At 35.7% G+C, this 17,541-nt stretch overlaps 1 protein-coding gene across 3 annotated transcripts in view; it reads right to left on the bottom strand.

The window, feature by feature from the left end:
* Positions 1-3,437: 3,437 nt before the first annotated feature.
* The window catches only part of LOC123552309 (cytochrome b5 reductase 4-like), a 76,896-nt gene continuing 62,792 nt past the window's right edge, over positions 3,438-17,541 (bottom strand). For all 3 annotated transcript variants that reach the window (XM_045341864.2, XM_053541814.1, XM_045341863.2), the window contains exons 13-17: positions 16,240-16,392; positions 13,940-14,093; positions 11,255-11,341; positions 10,326-10,490; positions 3,438-9,389 (exon numbers count right to left, since the gene is read on the bottom strand). In XM_045341864.2, coding sequence (XP_045197799.2) covers positions 9,338-9,389; positions 10,326-10,490; positions 11,255-11,341; positions 13,940-14,093; positions 16,240-16,392 — 611 coding nt within the window. In that variant the 3' untranslated portion in view covers positions 3,438-9,337. The remainder of the gene's footprint in view (positions 9,390-10,325; positions 10,491-11,254; positions 11,342-13,939; positions 14,094-16,239; positions 16,393-17,541) is intronic.

Below are 17,541 nucleotides of genomic sequence, written 5' to 3'. Positions count from 1 at the left end.
GTAGTTTGCCTAAGTAAGATATCCAAGAAACGAGCTGTCTCCATATGATGACACATGTCCCCGATGGCACATGAATAGTTATGGCCAATGTTAGCGTTTAGGACCTTTGACCTACGGAGCTGGGTCTTGCGCGCGACACGTCGTCTTACTGTGTCACACATTCATGCATAGTTATTTTAAAATCCATGCATGAATGACAAAGATATGAACCGGACACGGCCATTAATGCACTATCATGAAAAATGACCTTTAACGTCTAAGTGTGACCTTGACCTTTGAGCTACGGAACTGGGTCTTGCGCATGACATGTCGTCTTACTGTGGTACACATTCATGCCAAGTTATTTGAAAATCCATCCATGGATGACAAAGATATGGACTGGACACGGCCATCAATGCACTATCCTTTAATGTCTAAGTGTGACCTTGACCTTTGAGCTACGGACCTGGGTCTTGCGTGCTACACGTCGTCTTACTGTGGTATACATTCATGCCAAGTTATTTGAAAATCCATTCATCGATGACAAAGATATGGACCGGACACACCCATCAATGCACTATCCTTTAATGTCCAAGTGTGACCTTGACCTTTGAGCTACAGACCTGGGTCTTGCGTGCGACAAGTCGTCTTACTGTGGTACACATTCATGCCAAGTTATTTGAAAATCCATCCATCAATGAAGATATGGACTGGACACGCCCATCAATGTACTATCCTTTAATGTCTAAGAGTGACCTTGACCTTTGAGCTACGGACCTGGGTCTTGCGCGCGACATGTCGTCTTACTGTGGTACACATTCATGCCAAGTTATTTGAAAATCCATCCATCGATGACAAAGATATGGACCGGACACGCCCATCAATGCACTATCCTTTAATGTCTGTGACCTTGACCTTTGAGCTACGGACCTGGGTCTTGCGCACGACATGTCGTCTTACTGTGGTACACATTCATGCCAAGTTATTTGAAAATCCATCCATCGATGACAAAGATACGGACCGGACACGAAAATTGCAGACAGACCGACAGACGGTTCAAAAACTATATGCCTCCCTTCGGGGGCATAAAAATTGTGACTTCTAATCCAAAATATTATGGGCATTCCAGATAATAATGATTCAACTTTTAGTCCATTATACAGTCCAGTTCCAGTCTAGTCAAAAGACTATAATAATTAGTCATTTACAGCTTTCAGACAGCTTCTAGTTTACAACAGGCTAATAAACCTGTGATGACTTTTAATAATCACTAATTTATTACTCACAACTTTTCTCCATCACTGGTCTGTGGTTATCAATATACAGTTGGAGAGAGTGTTAATTTTGTGGCATGATACCTTTACTTCTGGGACTCGACTGGCAGAAATATTGATTTGTGAAAAATCAGACATCACTCCTACACCACATAGAACAAACCAGTCTTTCATATCTCTATGGGTAAGTCCGAAGCCTCTCTCTGACCAACATTGTATTGACTGTAAAATCGACACTTGAAATGTGTCAACAGGAAACAGATGCCTCCCCTATATGATGTTAGGATACATTGAAAAGAAAATCACTGCATAAGATATATTCAATGAATGGATTCTGAAGAAAATCATAGACTGAGATACACTACTTCAATTCTAACACTAGATCACTATCTACATCCAACAAATATTTGCCTGTATTGTGTTGGCTTCTTTTTCAGCTTGGTGCAATAAACTTTGAAACAATAACTGTGGTTCACAGTGATTTCATAACGTAACAACTTCACACTTTCAGTCTTCTTTGTTTCACAGGAAATAAGATTGAGTTGTGTTAGCATGTTTCATAATATTGTCACTAGACCAGAACACAACAGTTAAGGGTAAATGGGACAGTTGCCTATATGTATACATATGTATAGGGCGAAAATTTTCCTACGGGCAGAATTTCTTTAAACTTTGTGTACTGACTGAGAATCAAGTTTAAAACGGAAATATATATAAAAATCATAGGTACCCAGGCTTGATCTTGAATTGTAACTGCACTTGAAAGTAGATTTTTTCAGTATTTTCTGACTTTCAAGGGCAGATAATTCATGATCAAGGTTGGGTTCCTATGGTTTGTTTTATTTCATATTTCTATTTTTGATTTGATTCTTTGTCAGTAAAAAAAGTTTTAAGAAGAAATTCCTTCTGTCGAAAATTTTTGCTCCGTGTCAATATAGAGACTGTTGCAAATGTCCATTACTATGAACATGACAAAATGATACCGCAAAGTCCTAGTTTTTCCCATGGACCAAATTTCTTTAAACTTTATATACTGACTGCAAATGAAGTCTGAAACAGAAATAAAAATTAAAATACACACAGTTCTCTTGCCTTGATCTTGAATTATCTGCCTTTGAAAATTGGATTTTTCAGTATTTTCTGATTTTCAAGGGCAGATAATTCAAGGTCAAGCCTGGGTACCTATGATTTTTTAATATATATTTCTGTTTTAAACTTGATTCTCAGTCAGTACACAACGTTTAAAGAAATTCTGCCCTTAGGAAAATTTTCGCCTATATACATATAGGCAACTGTCCCATTTCCCCTTAAACATAACTGTGTCACTGCTACTGCATATATTAAAGAAACAGCTTCATTAATTTTCTGCCACTAGAAGCTTTTGATAATATTTAACACTGCTCTTTACAGCAGTTAACATTTCTACCATGTTTACCAGGGTTTGTTTACATTGTATGTTTGCCTGAAGAAGTATTTTAATATGAAACGCGTTGCAAACTTGAGTTGTCTTCTTTCTTTAACCATATTACCATGTTTCATTGAAATCCTACTAACCAATTCTGAGATATGACTTGAAATGAACACTATATATGTACTATATATACTAGTAATTGCAAAGGGCCATAAACCTTGTCTTCCTAAACCAATTCAAATGAATCTTGCAGAGCCTCATTACCCTATAGCATGTCACATTCCTACCATGTTTTATTGAAATCAATTCACCAGTGTCTGAGATATGACTCCAGACAGACAGGAAATGGAACAAAACATTATATGTAACAAAAATATACAAATGTACAAATCTTGTCTTACTTATGTAATCTGACCAAAACTTGTAGGGTGGTATTTCCCTACAGCAGTTAACATTTCCGCCATGTTTTATTTAAATGCTCCACTCCATGTCATAGATATAGTTTCGGATGGACGGACGGATGGACAAAGCCAAAACTATATCCCTCCACCTTCAGCGGGGGATAATTAACTCTGCCAACATTACTGTCCATAATTATACAGTAAACATGTTCAACAACAGCTAACATAAACTCTACCACTACCACTCCCATTTGTTTTATAGCAGTTAAAAAAAATTCTCAACTGCAATTAAAGTTGTTTTTTTATTTTAACAGATGAACTCAACTCTGCCACTCTTACACTTCAATTTGCTAAAAGAGAAAAAAACCTTGATAACAGGTAAACATATATTTAAACTCTGTCAATACCAAGGCTACTATAAGTGTTACATATACATTTGTAGGAGAAAATTCAACAAAAGTAATACAGTATTAACACTTATCATGCTGGACACGACTTTTTCTGCCATTCGACCAGTGTGGATCATGATCAGCCTGCACATCTGTGCAGTCTGATCATGATCTGCACTGTTCACCATTCAGTCAGTATCTTTTGGTAAGCACTCCTTTTAACAGTTAATGGTACTGCCCAAATTGAAAGATGGACAATTTCATTATAGAAGTTTAGCAGGGTAAGGGTTAATGTGAGAGTAAACACAAAGCTTTTCAAGGCAGTGGACCCATAACGACAAATGGCAAATTACAGTCGAGACTGCCTTAACGACCCCCTGAATTTAGCGACTCCCTGTCATATGCGACCCTATTTTATGCTCCGGACGCAATTTACTATTAAAAGAGTCTGAATTAAGCAACCCCCTGCCTTACGCGACAAGCGACTGTGAAATCAGGCTCCCGAATCGATATTTAGACCGTTTTCAGCGACTTTGAGATGCTCCCTCGCAAGATTTTACACGATAGAGTTACCGTTCTTTATCTCGCGTGAAGTTGTTTGAGACGAGAACTTATTTGTTTACAAAAAATGGTTGAAGAAAAACATAAAAAAGAACTGTCATTAAGGCACTTGAATTGCTCGATTAGGGAAAACCAGCGTATAAGGTCGCTGAAGAATTCGGAGTTGGTGCATAAATTAACTTTATTCCTGGTGAAACAAAAATATGGCGGTATTTAACAGGAAACGACGAAGTAAACACAGATTAAAGATGCAGTCAATAATCGAATAAATTAAAATGAACAATTAGTACATAAAATATAAATATCATAAACCTCAGTGTAGTTCAAATGGAACATTTATATTTTACTGCTCCCCTTTATTTTCTTGCCAGATCATGAGCTTAAATTAAATTTTGTTTTATCAACATCATATGAATGATGCAAATTATTTGAAATTTATATTTTATCAATATGCAATTAAAGAAATAGTATTTTATCATTTTCCACTCCTACCTTAAAAGAGGCCAATATATAAGTATCCGATATTCATGTACTTTAATTGGAAACATATTATGAAACCAGCGTCATCCTGTTAAGTGAGACTGTTTTAAGAGACTCCCTGTCATATGTGACCTTTTTCGCTGCTTCCCAAAGACGGTCTCTTAAAACAGTCTCGACTGTATATATTTTCTGTATACTTTTTCACCATGCTGCATGCTGAGCTATATTTATGTCCAAAGAATGCCAAATGTCTGAGGAGAATACATAATCAAACGGAAATGTACGAGTGTCATTACAGATCCACTGCCTTAAATTCAGTGAGTAACAACAGTTTTGCAATTGACCCTCAAAATAAAGTTCTCCAACTACAGCAGTAACAATATGCTATAACTGGTAACTAATTGAATTCAAAATTTCAACCAGAGATATGTTTTTTTATATATATTCGTGACACTCACAGAGTGCAGTATTAATGTAGTGAAATCATTGCTTGCTTGAGCAAAGGCCGACTCATTGTCCCATTCTTATATATTTCCTATGAGAAAAAGGGATGTGTGGTCCCATTCTTATATATTCTATGTTTGAAACACTCCATATCCTGTATATATCTATAGTTTATCCAGCTCCTTGAAACTCTGAGTCCTAACTGTTTAACTGGTTAATACTAGATACTTTGATATACATGAAAACAATCTTTTTCTTTACCACGCTAGCCTGCATCCAATTTATTCAAGTACAATGACAATTAACCAGTGGATCTGTTACAATGCAAGTATATGTGATCCTAACATAGGCATTTCAAAGGTAACATAATTCAAATTGTTAAAAGCAATAAATATTAAAGCAGTAATATTGTCATTTAAATAAATATAATATAATTTTTAATATCAGTACCTAATATTGCAATCAGGGTAGTAACAATATGTATAACAATAATTATCATATATACCTGCTACAGTTTTTTTTCGTGAGAGTTCCATTATCTCTATTTTCAAGAGTACTGCAAATCTGCAGAAAATAAAAGTTCCTTAGATTTGTTTTTCTGGAAAATGGTCATTCAGATTTCTTTTTTTATTAATTAAACCTGTTCTCATTAATAAAGTTATTTTAAAATACAGCAAAACAAATTTGTGAATTTCAAAATTGCTAAATATTGCTTCCAGCTGAAATCGTGAAAACTAGCTCTCATGAAAAAAACCTGTAATACTAAAATAAGATTTAACAAATATTCACATAAATATATAAAAATACAATATTATCTTAAAAGATTTTTATACAGCTTTTGTGCAGACAAGACACAGTTAAAAATATATACCTAACCAATTTATTTTGGCATTAAATTTCTATTTCATTTCAACATAAAACTTATATAGCTATTAAAATTTGTCATCTAAAATTATTCATCCGATATAAATATTTACTTTGATAAAAGCACTCCCTTTTGTATATGATATGACGTTTGTAGCAAGTGACACACTGCAGTGCCTCAGTTAGGATCTGTAACAAGATGGGCATAAAATTCAAAACTGAACTGAACAGAAGGTGACAGCTTTTTCATTTCAAGTGCCACATAAGGAAGGGAAAAGGCTAATATATCATCTAATTATAAGTAAAACTGACAGCCTTACATGCACCTGACAGCCTAACATGCACACTGCCTAACTTTATGCCATAATAAAAATGGTATAATGCCTTTAGAACTGAAGCTCTGCAGTATTGTTATTATGTAAAGAGACTGTGGTATCATACAAGTACAGAGCCTGTATTCATCAACATTTGCAGTATGAAATTTAAGTTTAGAGTTAGCAATGGCAAACTGAATCTTAGCATGTCTATACTGCTGAAATTGTGCTGAACTAATATGACCAGCAGATTGATTGTTTCTTTTTGTTGGTTTAAACATTGCGCCGACTCATTTATAGGTCATATGGCTACTTTCCAACTTGGTGGTGGAGCAAGTCCCTAAGGAGCCCTCCGTGCATTCATCTGGACACCTTGGTAGAACCACGGACCTTCCTTAAGCCAGCAGGATGGCTTCCCCACATGAAGAATTGAATGCTGGAGTGAGGCTTAAACCCACTTCAATGCAGGGCAAGTCAGTGACCATAACCACTTGGCCATGGAGGTCCATTAACTGCAAGATGGAGACCCCTGCCAAGTTTCGTTGCAATCTATGCATGTTTGACAATGACAGAGCAACATGAAAATTAAGCATTTTTAAATCTAAGTTCAGACTTTAAAGTGGCATTGTGTGCATCTTACTGCACATAGTGTGTTTTTGGTGAATGTTTTATAAAAGCAATTTTTAGGTTGCTGTGTATTTAAATGTATTAAATTAATGATAATGCTGCATAAGTATTTGAAGTTGATGCTTTAGAAATAAAGAAATTGGACAAATAAAATAATAGTTCTTCCTTCAATCTTCTACACAGTCCTTAGGTGGCAGGGGAGCGGTTTCGTAGTTTGGCCCCAGTCGATTTTCTGTATAAACAGGACAGGGTAGATATAAAGGCATATCTATCTTACTGGTTATTTATCGTTATTAATTCTTTAATATATCTGGGGAATGAGGAACGGTTAATTATTCTACATGGCGGGTGTTTTAAAATTCCTAGCTTCGTACTAAAATATAAACATCAGAACAAAAAGTCGGCCAAACGCTCGGCTGTCATCCATCCACTTTTTTTTCAAGTGAAAATTAGGGAAATAAAGTGGTGGTTGGGAGACACATTCCACACCACCTGGGTATGCATCTATGTTCGCACTATACATATATGCTACGAAATTAGATTTAAAAATATAAAATGGATGAATGGCAGAGTTCAAAGTGAGGCCCGGTTAGGCTAATTTTGGTCTATAAAATTTGGGTGATTTGGCAAATTTTCACTACATCTGGCATGGAAAGCGCCAGGTGCATAGGACCGGAGAGTCGTCTTTATGTAGTCTATAGTATCTGCAATGGTCCATAGTAGTTTCAAAGAAAAATAAGCAAAAACGAGATTTCTATGGATATTTCAACACTGGTACCCACACGTCAATGTGGAATTCGCAAATCTGCACTCCCCTGCCACCTTACCTGTAGGTAAAGATTTCTGAAGATGAAGGGAAGCAACTCTTGCATGCAATTTGACTTTTCTTAAAAAGACCGCCCCAGTCAAAATAAGAAAAGTCATATTTGGAAACTTATTATTTCGAACTGGTAACATGAAGAGTTTAGTATATTGGGTTAAAAGCTATAATTTCCTTCACCCTTTTTACACATACATCTATTTCAGCTGAATGTTTAGTTGGAAAATGCGCATAATTCCACTTTAAACATTGATGAATACTGGTAGAGTACACAGTTCATTCTTTATTTCACTGAACTGAGGTGTCAAAATAAGGAACATTGCATTTTCACACAATTTAACTGAAATGTACTTGTAAAACCTAAGTAACAGTTTCAAATGTTTATATGTACAAGTTGTGAGCAACTTTACTATATGTTCTGGACAATTTTGAAGTATGTATAGAATATTAATGTATTTATTATAAATATTAATTATAATTATGTATTAATTATTTATATAATTATGTATATATATATTTTTTTACACCTGAACATGTATATGTGTTTAAATCTCTTTTAACCTTTATCTTAAAATTCTTAACCTAATGAGCATGTGGTATGCCAATATTCTCAGATACTCTGTGTGTGTGTTAAAACAAATACTGTCCAAGATACAGACTCCAAAATATATTTTTGTCCAAGAACTAATTTTTCTTCATGCACAACATTGATTATCACACTTTTTATTGTAATATTACGAAATCTTTACATAGACATTGCCATCTTCAAAACCTTTTGTTTCACAGGTTATTTAAACATAATAAATACTAGATTGACAATTTCTAACAATGTTTCTGTATTTTTTCACTTAGAGAAAACATTTTAAAAGAATCTTTCTTCCGTTGAAAGTGTGGATGGAAATATCTGGCTCCAGGGTAACTGTTAAGGTGTCAACTAGGCTTTGCTGAGAAACCGCAAAAAAGTTACCTGATATTTCCCTCCCCACCTTCAACTAGGAACAGATTCTTTTTCTTGCATACCATATTCTTCAATTGTTCATTTAATAGGAGAAGTAAAATAAAATGATTTTCTTTCAAGCACAATTTTTTAATTTTCGCAGCATATGAATTTAGGCTCTCATTAATAAATTACGAGAGTCATCTTACACCCCCTGGTGTAGGACAAATTTTTCCAGCAATGTCACAGTAAAATCCTGTCTGGCATGCAAGAAATAATTTTGTATAATTAAGTATGTGGTATAATAACTGTAATGAGAATAATAATGGTATGGATTCTTTCTTTAAAAATTACACAACTCCTAAATTATGTAAAAAGGTAAAATAACATGGTACAGCATTGTATACATAATGAACATATAATGAAACTGCAAGATCAATTGTTGTGAGGACCCTGCCTGTACCCTCAGATTTTTATATCTTAAAATTTATTCTTATGTCCTGAAAATCTTTGTCAGGTAAGACATGCCAAAATATTTTTAAAAATTTTGCATAAAAGTCTAAGTGAAAACCATATTTGGCACAATGCAAACAGGTCCGCTTTCAACAGGCCATGACATGTAAAGCAGAACCCTATACAAAAAAATCTATAAATAGTTTGACCTGTCAAAAATCTAGCAATTACACTACATGTACACTATCTTATTGCTTCTGAACAATTCAAGAGTTAAACACATGCTAAAATTTGTACATGTTATCACAAGCTGCTTATCTCAGAGACAGCCAAGTCTATATATTTCATCGAAGGTCAGATGAAGGTCAAAGGTCATTCAAATGTCATCCAAGGAAAGCATGAGTGATGTTTTTATGGCCAAGTTCTTCAGCAAATCTGGAAAAAAAAAGAAAGAGGAAAATATATACATTATCAAAATGTCATGTTCTAGTTGGAAAAAATCTCAAATGAATATTACGGTTGGTCTGTTCATTCTTTTTTGTTGATACAAACTTTGTGCGCTCAAACTTGGATAATTCGTACACCACCCTTTGCTCCAACTCATCGTCAGGTTCTGGCAATATCCCTGTTTACTGAATTTTGTTCGATGGTCCGAACTAGGATAACTCGAACAAATTTTGCAGGTCCCATCGAGTTTGAGCGTCAACTGTATATACATTGCAAACTATTCTTAAATCAATTTAGCAAAGATTATTGAGAAAAACAGACATATTTTACATTTTTTAAAGCCTTTCAAAAAAAAATATAGCATGATAAAAGTTTAAATCTCAGCAACTGCTAAATGGACACAAATTTTAAATATAGTTTTAAATGTTTAGATTTGAATGTAGTAAACAACCAAATATTAAATTTTTTGACAATTTTCTGGAGATGCTTACAAGCCTGTAGCTCAGCATACCTATGCAATAACTTCCAATGTTCCATGTGCCAAAAAAGTTAACCATTTATTATTAGAGTGTTCAGTCTTATTTGTCTAAAATTATGGTCAATGTCGGCAAAGATAACACAAGAAATAGGCCAAGGTATATAATAATAGGGTCAGTAAACAGTACATTGACCTGCAATGAGACATTCAGCCCACATGGATTTTTCCAGGCTGGATCATACCCAGTACAAGAGCCATGTGTTACCTGATACAGCAAAGATGGATAACTCTAAGCACAAGGATCATGTGTGATTCAGGTATGGCAAAATCTGCTTACATCAAAACTCTGTAGATTTAGGTGAGGTTGCAATAACCCTAATATATATATATCTTGTAAGGCAACCTCTCTAAATACAAACATTTATATGTGGTAGAAACTGACATACTGTATCACAGATTTGGTGAAGGGGGTTGGCCCACATACACACATTAGCATCTTATCATTCTCTCCTATACTTGGGATGAATTCCGCCATCATCTCTTTATTAACTCTTCCTCGAAGTCCTGTCCAAGCCTCGTCAGCCTCAGATAAACAGTTTGTATAAGTAAACCTGAAATGAATTAACAAACTTAAACAAATGTTCAAACATCAAACAAAAGCCATCATGGAAAAAAAGTCTGATAACCAATTTTATATTTTTAAAGAAAGTTATAAACAATAGTCAAAACTGTTAATATCTAGTCTCTGTAGAAAGGGTAATATCGTAATATTTATTTATGCTTATACAGTCAAACCTGTGTTAAGAAACCAGTCAAGAGAAAAGGCCAAATTGGCTGCTTAAGACAGGTGACCACTTAACGCAGGTCTTTTTCGGGAGTGCATACCATTTTCTTATGTAGTCATTATACCAGAAGTATCATGTACTCTTGTATATTTGAATGGAAGCTGCTATTAGTAATAGGAGACATATACAAACAAAAGCATAAACAGAATACAGTTTTCATGCATTTTTAATACTGTATTTTAAACATTTAAGTGAATGATCAACAGTGTGATACTCAAGAAATATATCCCAAAGTACAGGCAAGTACTAAGCCCAAAATCCTTCATAATTTTAGTTTGCCTATTGACTACCAAGTCAGCAAATAAAAGTGACAGCGTAAAATCTTTGCATTAACAATTTTTAGCTCTAGGGACTCTTCAATACATGGCACCATTTGAACAAATCTAGAAAAGTTTAATGTAAGGATGCCACAGACCAAGTTTCAGAGGAGGTATTTAGGTGCAAATGTTGACACTGGACAATGTATCATCCATCTATACAAATACACTAAATATTACGCAAGAGGGTACTGAAATGTATACTTCAATTACCTTATATTTGAGTCTGCTAAAGCACTAAGCTGATCCTGCCACAGTATATCCGCCTCTGTTTTGTTGAAAAACAGTAACTTCACCTGTCTGATAAAATAGTAAATAAAACTTTAATACTCACAAAGTCATGTTTCTTGATATAGTAGTTACAGTTTTTCTAGAGCTAACTTCTCTAAATTACTAACCAATTCTCAACATGAGAGATTGGCTCTCCGTTCTGAAGTCAAATCATCACAGACATACTGCCTGCTTTAGGATTGTTCTCAACCTGTTTATTCCCTGTCAAATCCTTGATTTGGTCAGTCGGGCAGAGATAGGATGTTTTATGTAGAGACATTGGTGTAGGAGTGATCTCAAAGTTGTTGGTGGTGGGGGGCGTTCTTCCCCTTACTGACAACAGATATCACATCAAATCCTTATTACATCAAAATACTGTCTCAGATTAGCTCTTTTCCCTCTATCTACTGTTAATTCTGAGAAAAATCAGTTTTTGGGGTTTGGGGAGACAGATCCCTGCTGTCCCCACCCCACCCCACCCCACCCCACCCACCTACTATGCCTACTGAATAACACTATGGTAGTAGCAGCAGTGTTGATATATAATGGGTAAACTTCTGAATATTGACTCTATTGTAGGTTCTTACATGTATACTCTTTATTCTACTTTGGGGTACTAAGTGCGCCTCTTTAAAAACTACCACTAGTTTTCTTATTGTAGAAAACAACTTATAGAGACTCAATAAGCTTATGGCTTTTATCACACTTAAATTTATTACATTTGAAACCCTTTATAACGCTATTTGATATACCGCAGTATTCAGTATAACGCGGTACGCTCTTGGCTCCCGAATTTTCAAAAAAAGAAAGAAAAAAAACAAGTCTGCGGATGTTATTTAATTTGATCATAACCAGCGTTAAAACTGCATGTACTTGTGCACCTTTGCCATGAGAACTATGACAAAAAATCAATAACCGTCTGCCAGCTTACTTGTTTGCGTAACGCCTTTGTTAAATTTTGAATAACAACATGTAACAATTAGGCAATCAAGACCATGTCAAAATTAGATAGCTTGCATTGATAACAAGCGTGTAACATTGGTCAGTCAACTATCAAACTGTTTAAGTTTGCATCAATTAAGCGGACGACATGAAAATTTGAGTGAATAAAAAAATCAAACAACATGCCCAGTTTTGTAATAAAATGCAGCCGTTTTTCGTAATCATTGAATTTTCACTTTTTATTATCGTAGATCTAGTTTATTTTACCATTTTCTGTCTTATTTTATCCATTTTGTAAAACTGTCCTTGTTTTTTCTCTCTCTTAGATCTACATTTTTATTCATTTTCCATGTGTTTAAAAACCCCGTGCTAATGTAATTTTCATGACCGCACGTTTCTTACACAGCTTATATGTCTATTTCCAGGATTCAGAATTTCAACTTTCTTTTAGAATTACGACAAAATGGGAAGATGACACAGCGTTATAATTTTTTAAAATTTTCGTGGCCTCAAGGCGAAACTAGTCTATCTGCATCTATTTCTATATACACATAGACTAGTTTCGTGTTGAGGCCACGAAATGTATTTTCGAGTAGCATATAAGGTAAAAAAATGTCCCATTTATACACTTAGAATTTCTTATTTAACATGAAGCAGCATTCAAAATATGTCTAATGCATTACGGGTGGGTGGGGTATTGCGTAAACGGCATATACGGCCAACCTGCTTTATAAATTTAACCCCGCTAGACCCGCGGGTCTTGAACCTTGGATCCTAACAACAGCGTTATAAAGGGGTCCCGTGTACTTGATTTTAGATAAAGTATACTGTGAAATATTTACAAGATCTGTTTGTGAAATATGTATGCCCTTCATGATGGGTTGTCCCATTTTCAGTCCCATGATCTTAATCACCTTGACCTTTCACCTACTAATGCCCTAAACAATATGGGTCGTCTACTTTGTAAGCCCAATCATGCTATCAACATTAAGGTCAAGTGGTCTCTAGTCATTGAGCAGAAATGGTTTTCAAGGTTCAGGCCCCTCTGACCTTGACCTTTGACTTACTGACCCCAAAAACAATAGGGGTCATTTACTTCATAAGCCCAATCATGCTATAAGTCTGAATGTTCTGGGTCAAGTGGTTCTCAAGTTATTGAGCGGAAGCAGTTTTCAAGTTTAAGGCCCCCGTGAACTTGACTTTTGACAAAACTAACCCCAAAAACCACAGGGGTCATCTACTTTATAAGCCGAATCATGATATCAGTGGAAACCGTTTTCAAAGTTCAGGCCCCTGTGACTTTGACCTTTGACCTATTAATTCCCGAAAAAAATAGGGGTCGATCCAAATTTGGAAGTTCTGGGTCAAGTGGGTCTCAAGTTATTGAGTAAAACAGTTTGCTCTACTAACATATGCAAAACAAAATACCCCAGCTTATTCGAGGGGAGTGAGTGGTGGGGAGGGCATAAATATTCCTGGGTAGAATAGCTGGCAAACCTTCATGGATTTCATGAATGCATTAATTCATGAAATATAACTTCAATGAACAAATAAAATTCAAATTCATTTTATCTCCAACAGTTAAAATCCACAAATACATATCTTGCAAAAAATACCTTTCGGTCAAAACCATATAATTTCATGTAAACTATGAATTATTATAAATTAGTCACTGAAAATACCAACCTTTCTGACTCAGCGTCCTGCACTAGGGATTTATAAATGAGCTTCACCATAGGTGTAAATCCTGTACCGGCTGCAAACATGACTAGATGGGTACATGAATTAAGACGTGATTCGTTGAAATTTCCTTCATAGCTGCTCATAGAGATATGGTCACCTGAAACATATTTAATACAAAGTAATATAACTTGTATTGTAAACTCCCTAGGCAACATCTACATGTACGTGTGTCTTTTTACTTTTTATACAGATCAATAGCTTCCCAATGAAGTTAGTTTGGAAGGGCGCTATTTCTTATCATAGACAATGTACTGTAAAACTGTTATTGTAGATTATGTTGTGTGTGTGTGGGGGGGGGGGGGGGGGGAGAACTAATTTCTGTGGATATTTCATTCAATCCACCACATCAAATCTGTATGCCATCTATTCCACATCTAAAATATAAAATCCATGAATGCATGATAGCCAAAGACATAAAACCTTATGCCGAAATTCCCATGAAGATCAAAGATTTCATGATATGACTTCAATATGAATACAAATCCTGTTTTATCATTAATTTTGTGGCTTTTTGCTGATTATCTGATAGATTTTTTGTTGGTTGTTTTTTTATTGTAAACAAAACAACATTGTATGTAAAACAAGAGGACCATGATGGTCCTGAATCGCTCACCTCTTCCCACATGACCCAGTTTTGAGTATGACATCGTTTTTTCTATTATTTGACATAGAGACCTAGTTTTTGAGCTCATGTGACCCAGTTTTGAACTTGACCTAGATATTATCAAGATAAAAATTCTGACCAATTTTCATGAAGATCTATTGAAAAATATGGTTTCTAGAGAGGTCACAAGGTTTTTCTATTATTTGACCTATTGACCTAGTTTTCGAAGGTACGTGACCCTGTTTTGAACTTGACCTAGATATCATCAAGGTGAACATTCTCCCTAATTTTCATTAAGATCTCATGAAAAATATGGCCTCTAGAGAGATCACAAGGTTTTTCTATTTTTATACCTACTGGCCTAGTTTTTGACCGCACGTGACCCAGTTTCGAAACTGACCTAGATATCATCAAGGTGAACATTCAGATCAATTTTCATGAAGATCCATTGAAAAATATGGCCTCTAGAGAGGTCAAAAGATTTTAATAATTTTAGACCTACTGACCTAGTTTTTGACCGCAGTTGACCCAGTTTCGAACTTGACCTAGATATCATCAAGATGAACATTCAGACTAACTTTCATACAGATCCCATAAAAAGTATGGCCTCTAGAGAGGTCACAAGGTTTTTTTATTATTTGACCTATCGACCTAGTTTTTTAAGGCATGTGACCCAGTTTCGAATCTGACCTAGAAATCATCAAGGTGAACATTCTGACCAATTTTTATGGAGATCCATTCACAAGTATGGCCTCTAGAGAGGTCACAAGGTTTTTCTATTTTTAGACCTACTGACCTAGTTTTTGACCACACATGGCCCTGTTTCGAACTTGACCTAGATATCATCAAGATGAACATTCAGACCAATTTTCATACAGATCCCATGAAAAATATGGCCTCTAGAGAGGTCACAAGGTTTTTCTATTATTTGACCTACTGACCTAGTTTTTGATGGCACGTGACCCACTTTCAAACTTGACCTAGATATCATCAAGGTGAACATTCTGACCAATTTTCATGGAGATCTCATGAAATATATGGCCTCTAGAGAGGTCACAAGGTTTTTCTATTTTTAGACCTATCAACCTAGTTTTTGACCGCACATGACCCAGTTTCAAACAGGACCTAGATATCATCAAGATGAACATTCTGACCAACTTTCATAAATATCCCATGAAAAATGTGACCTCTAGAGTGGTCACAAGCAAAAGTTTACGGACGCACGCACGGACGACGGACACCACACGATCACAAAAAGTTAATACATCTATATAAAATGTCTTTGCTTTTAACATGATGACATGTAGTGACATGTAGCATTGTTGGTGTGTAAAATGCTGATTCCTTTCCAAAATATATTCTGTAAAATCATTTATTTTCATTGCAGACTTATTTTTTCAAGATTTGCAAAAATTAAATCAACATAAAAAAAAATCCCATTTATTTCATTTTCAGTTCTTATCCCCATGTATTTTAGCCCAAACAATCAAAATTCGCCCCCACAAAAAAATTAAAAAGATTCCACACTTCGTAAAGCTTTAATCTACATTAATTTCATCAACTACTCATGTTAAGTAGTGAAGACTAGAGCATTTTTTTCTTAAACTTACTTATCAAAGATGAACATATAAGTACCTACCTGGTTTCAAAGTGGAAAGCCAAGGTGTAAATGCTCCGTCTTTATATATTTTGATCATGAGGTATATAACTGTTCCCTGCTTGAGTCTGTCGTCTTGATTCTCTGATGTTAGAGATGGTAACACTGAGGTATAGCTTCTAACTACTTCCATACCTGAAAATAAATCATATATGTTAGAGATGGTAACACAGAGGTATAGTTTCTAACTACTTCCATACCTGAAAATAAATCATATATGTTAGAGATGGTAACACAGAGGTATAGTTTCTAACTACTTCCATACCTGAAAATAAATCATATATGTTAGAGATGGTAACACAGAGGTATAGCTTCTAACTACTTCCATACCTGAAAATAAATCATATATGTTAGAGATGGTAACACAGAGGTATAGCTTCTAACTACTTCCATACCTGAAAATAAATCATACACATGGGGGATGGTAACACAGAGGTAAAGCTTTTTACTATCTTCGTACCTGAAAATAAATCACATACATGAAAGATGGACTACTGGAGACAGACTGCTTTGAAAAATGGATAAGCAAAATCTGGGCATAACACAACAAGAGCTGTCACTAATGGTGAAAAATGCCTTGACCTTGACCTTTGACCTGGTGACCTTGACCTTTGACCTGGTGACCCCAAAGTCAGTAGGGGTGGTGTACTCAACAAGTACTATCAGCATGTGAAGTTTGAAGGTCCTGGGTGAAGTGGTTCGCGAGTAAAGTGCCTTCATGCAGAAAGTTAACGTTGGCCCCTGTGACCGTTACCTTTGGCCTGGTGACCCCAAAGTCAGTAGGGGTGGTGTACTCAATAAGTACTATCAGCATGTGAAGTTGAAGATCCTGGGTGAAGTGGTTCGCGAGTAAAGTGCCTTCGTGCAAAAAGTTAACGTTGGCCCCTGTGACCTTGACCTTTGACCTGGTGACCCCAAAGTCAGTAGGGGTGGTGCACTCATTAAGTACTATCAGTATGTGAAGTCTGAAGGTCCTGGGTGAAGTGGTTTGCGGGTAAAGTGCCTTCATGCAAAAAATTAACGTTGGCCCCTGTGACCTTGACCTTTGACCTGGTGACTTCAAAGTCAGTAGGGGTGGTGTACTCAATAAGTACTATCAGCAAGTGAAGTTTGAAGGTCCTGGGTGCAGTGGTTCGCGAGTAAAGTGCCTTTATGCAAAAAGTTAACATTGGCCCCTGTGACCTTGACCTTTGACCTGGTGACCCCAAAGTCAGTAGGGGTGGTGTACTCAATAAGTACTATCAGCAGGTGAAGTTTGAAGGTCCTGGGTGCAGTGGTTCACGA

Source organism: Mercenaria mercenaria, chromosome 4, assembly GCF_021730395.1.
Source record: "Mercenaria mercenaria strain notata chromosome 4, MADL_Memer_1, whole genome shotgun sequence".
In the NCBI taxonomy this organism is placed as follows: Eukaryota; Metazoa; Mollusca; class Bivalvia; order Venerida; family Veneridae; genus Mercenaria; species Mercenaria mercenaria.
Note: the sequence above shows the minus strand (reverse complement) of the source record. Positions and strands in the feature narration are given on the sequence as shown.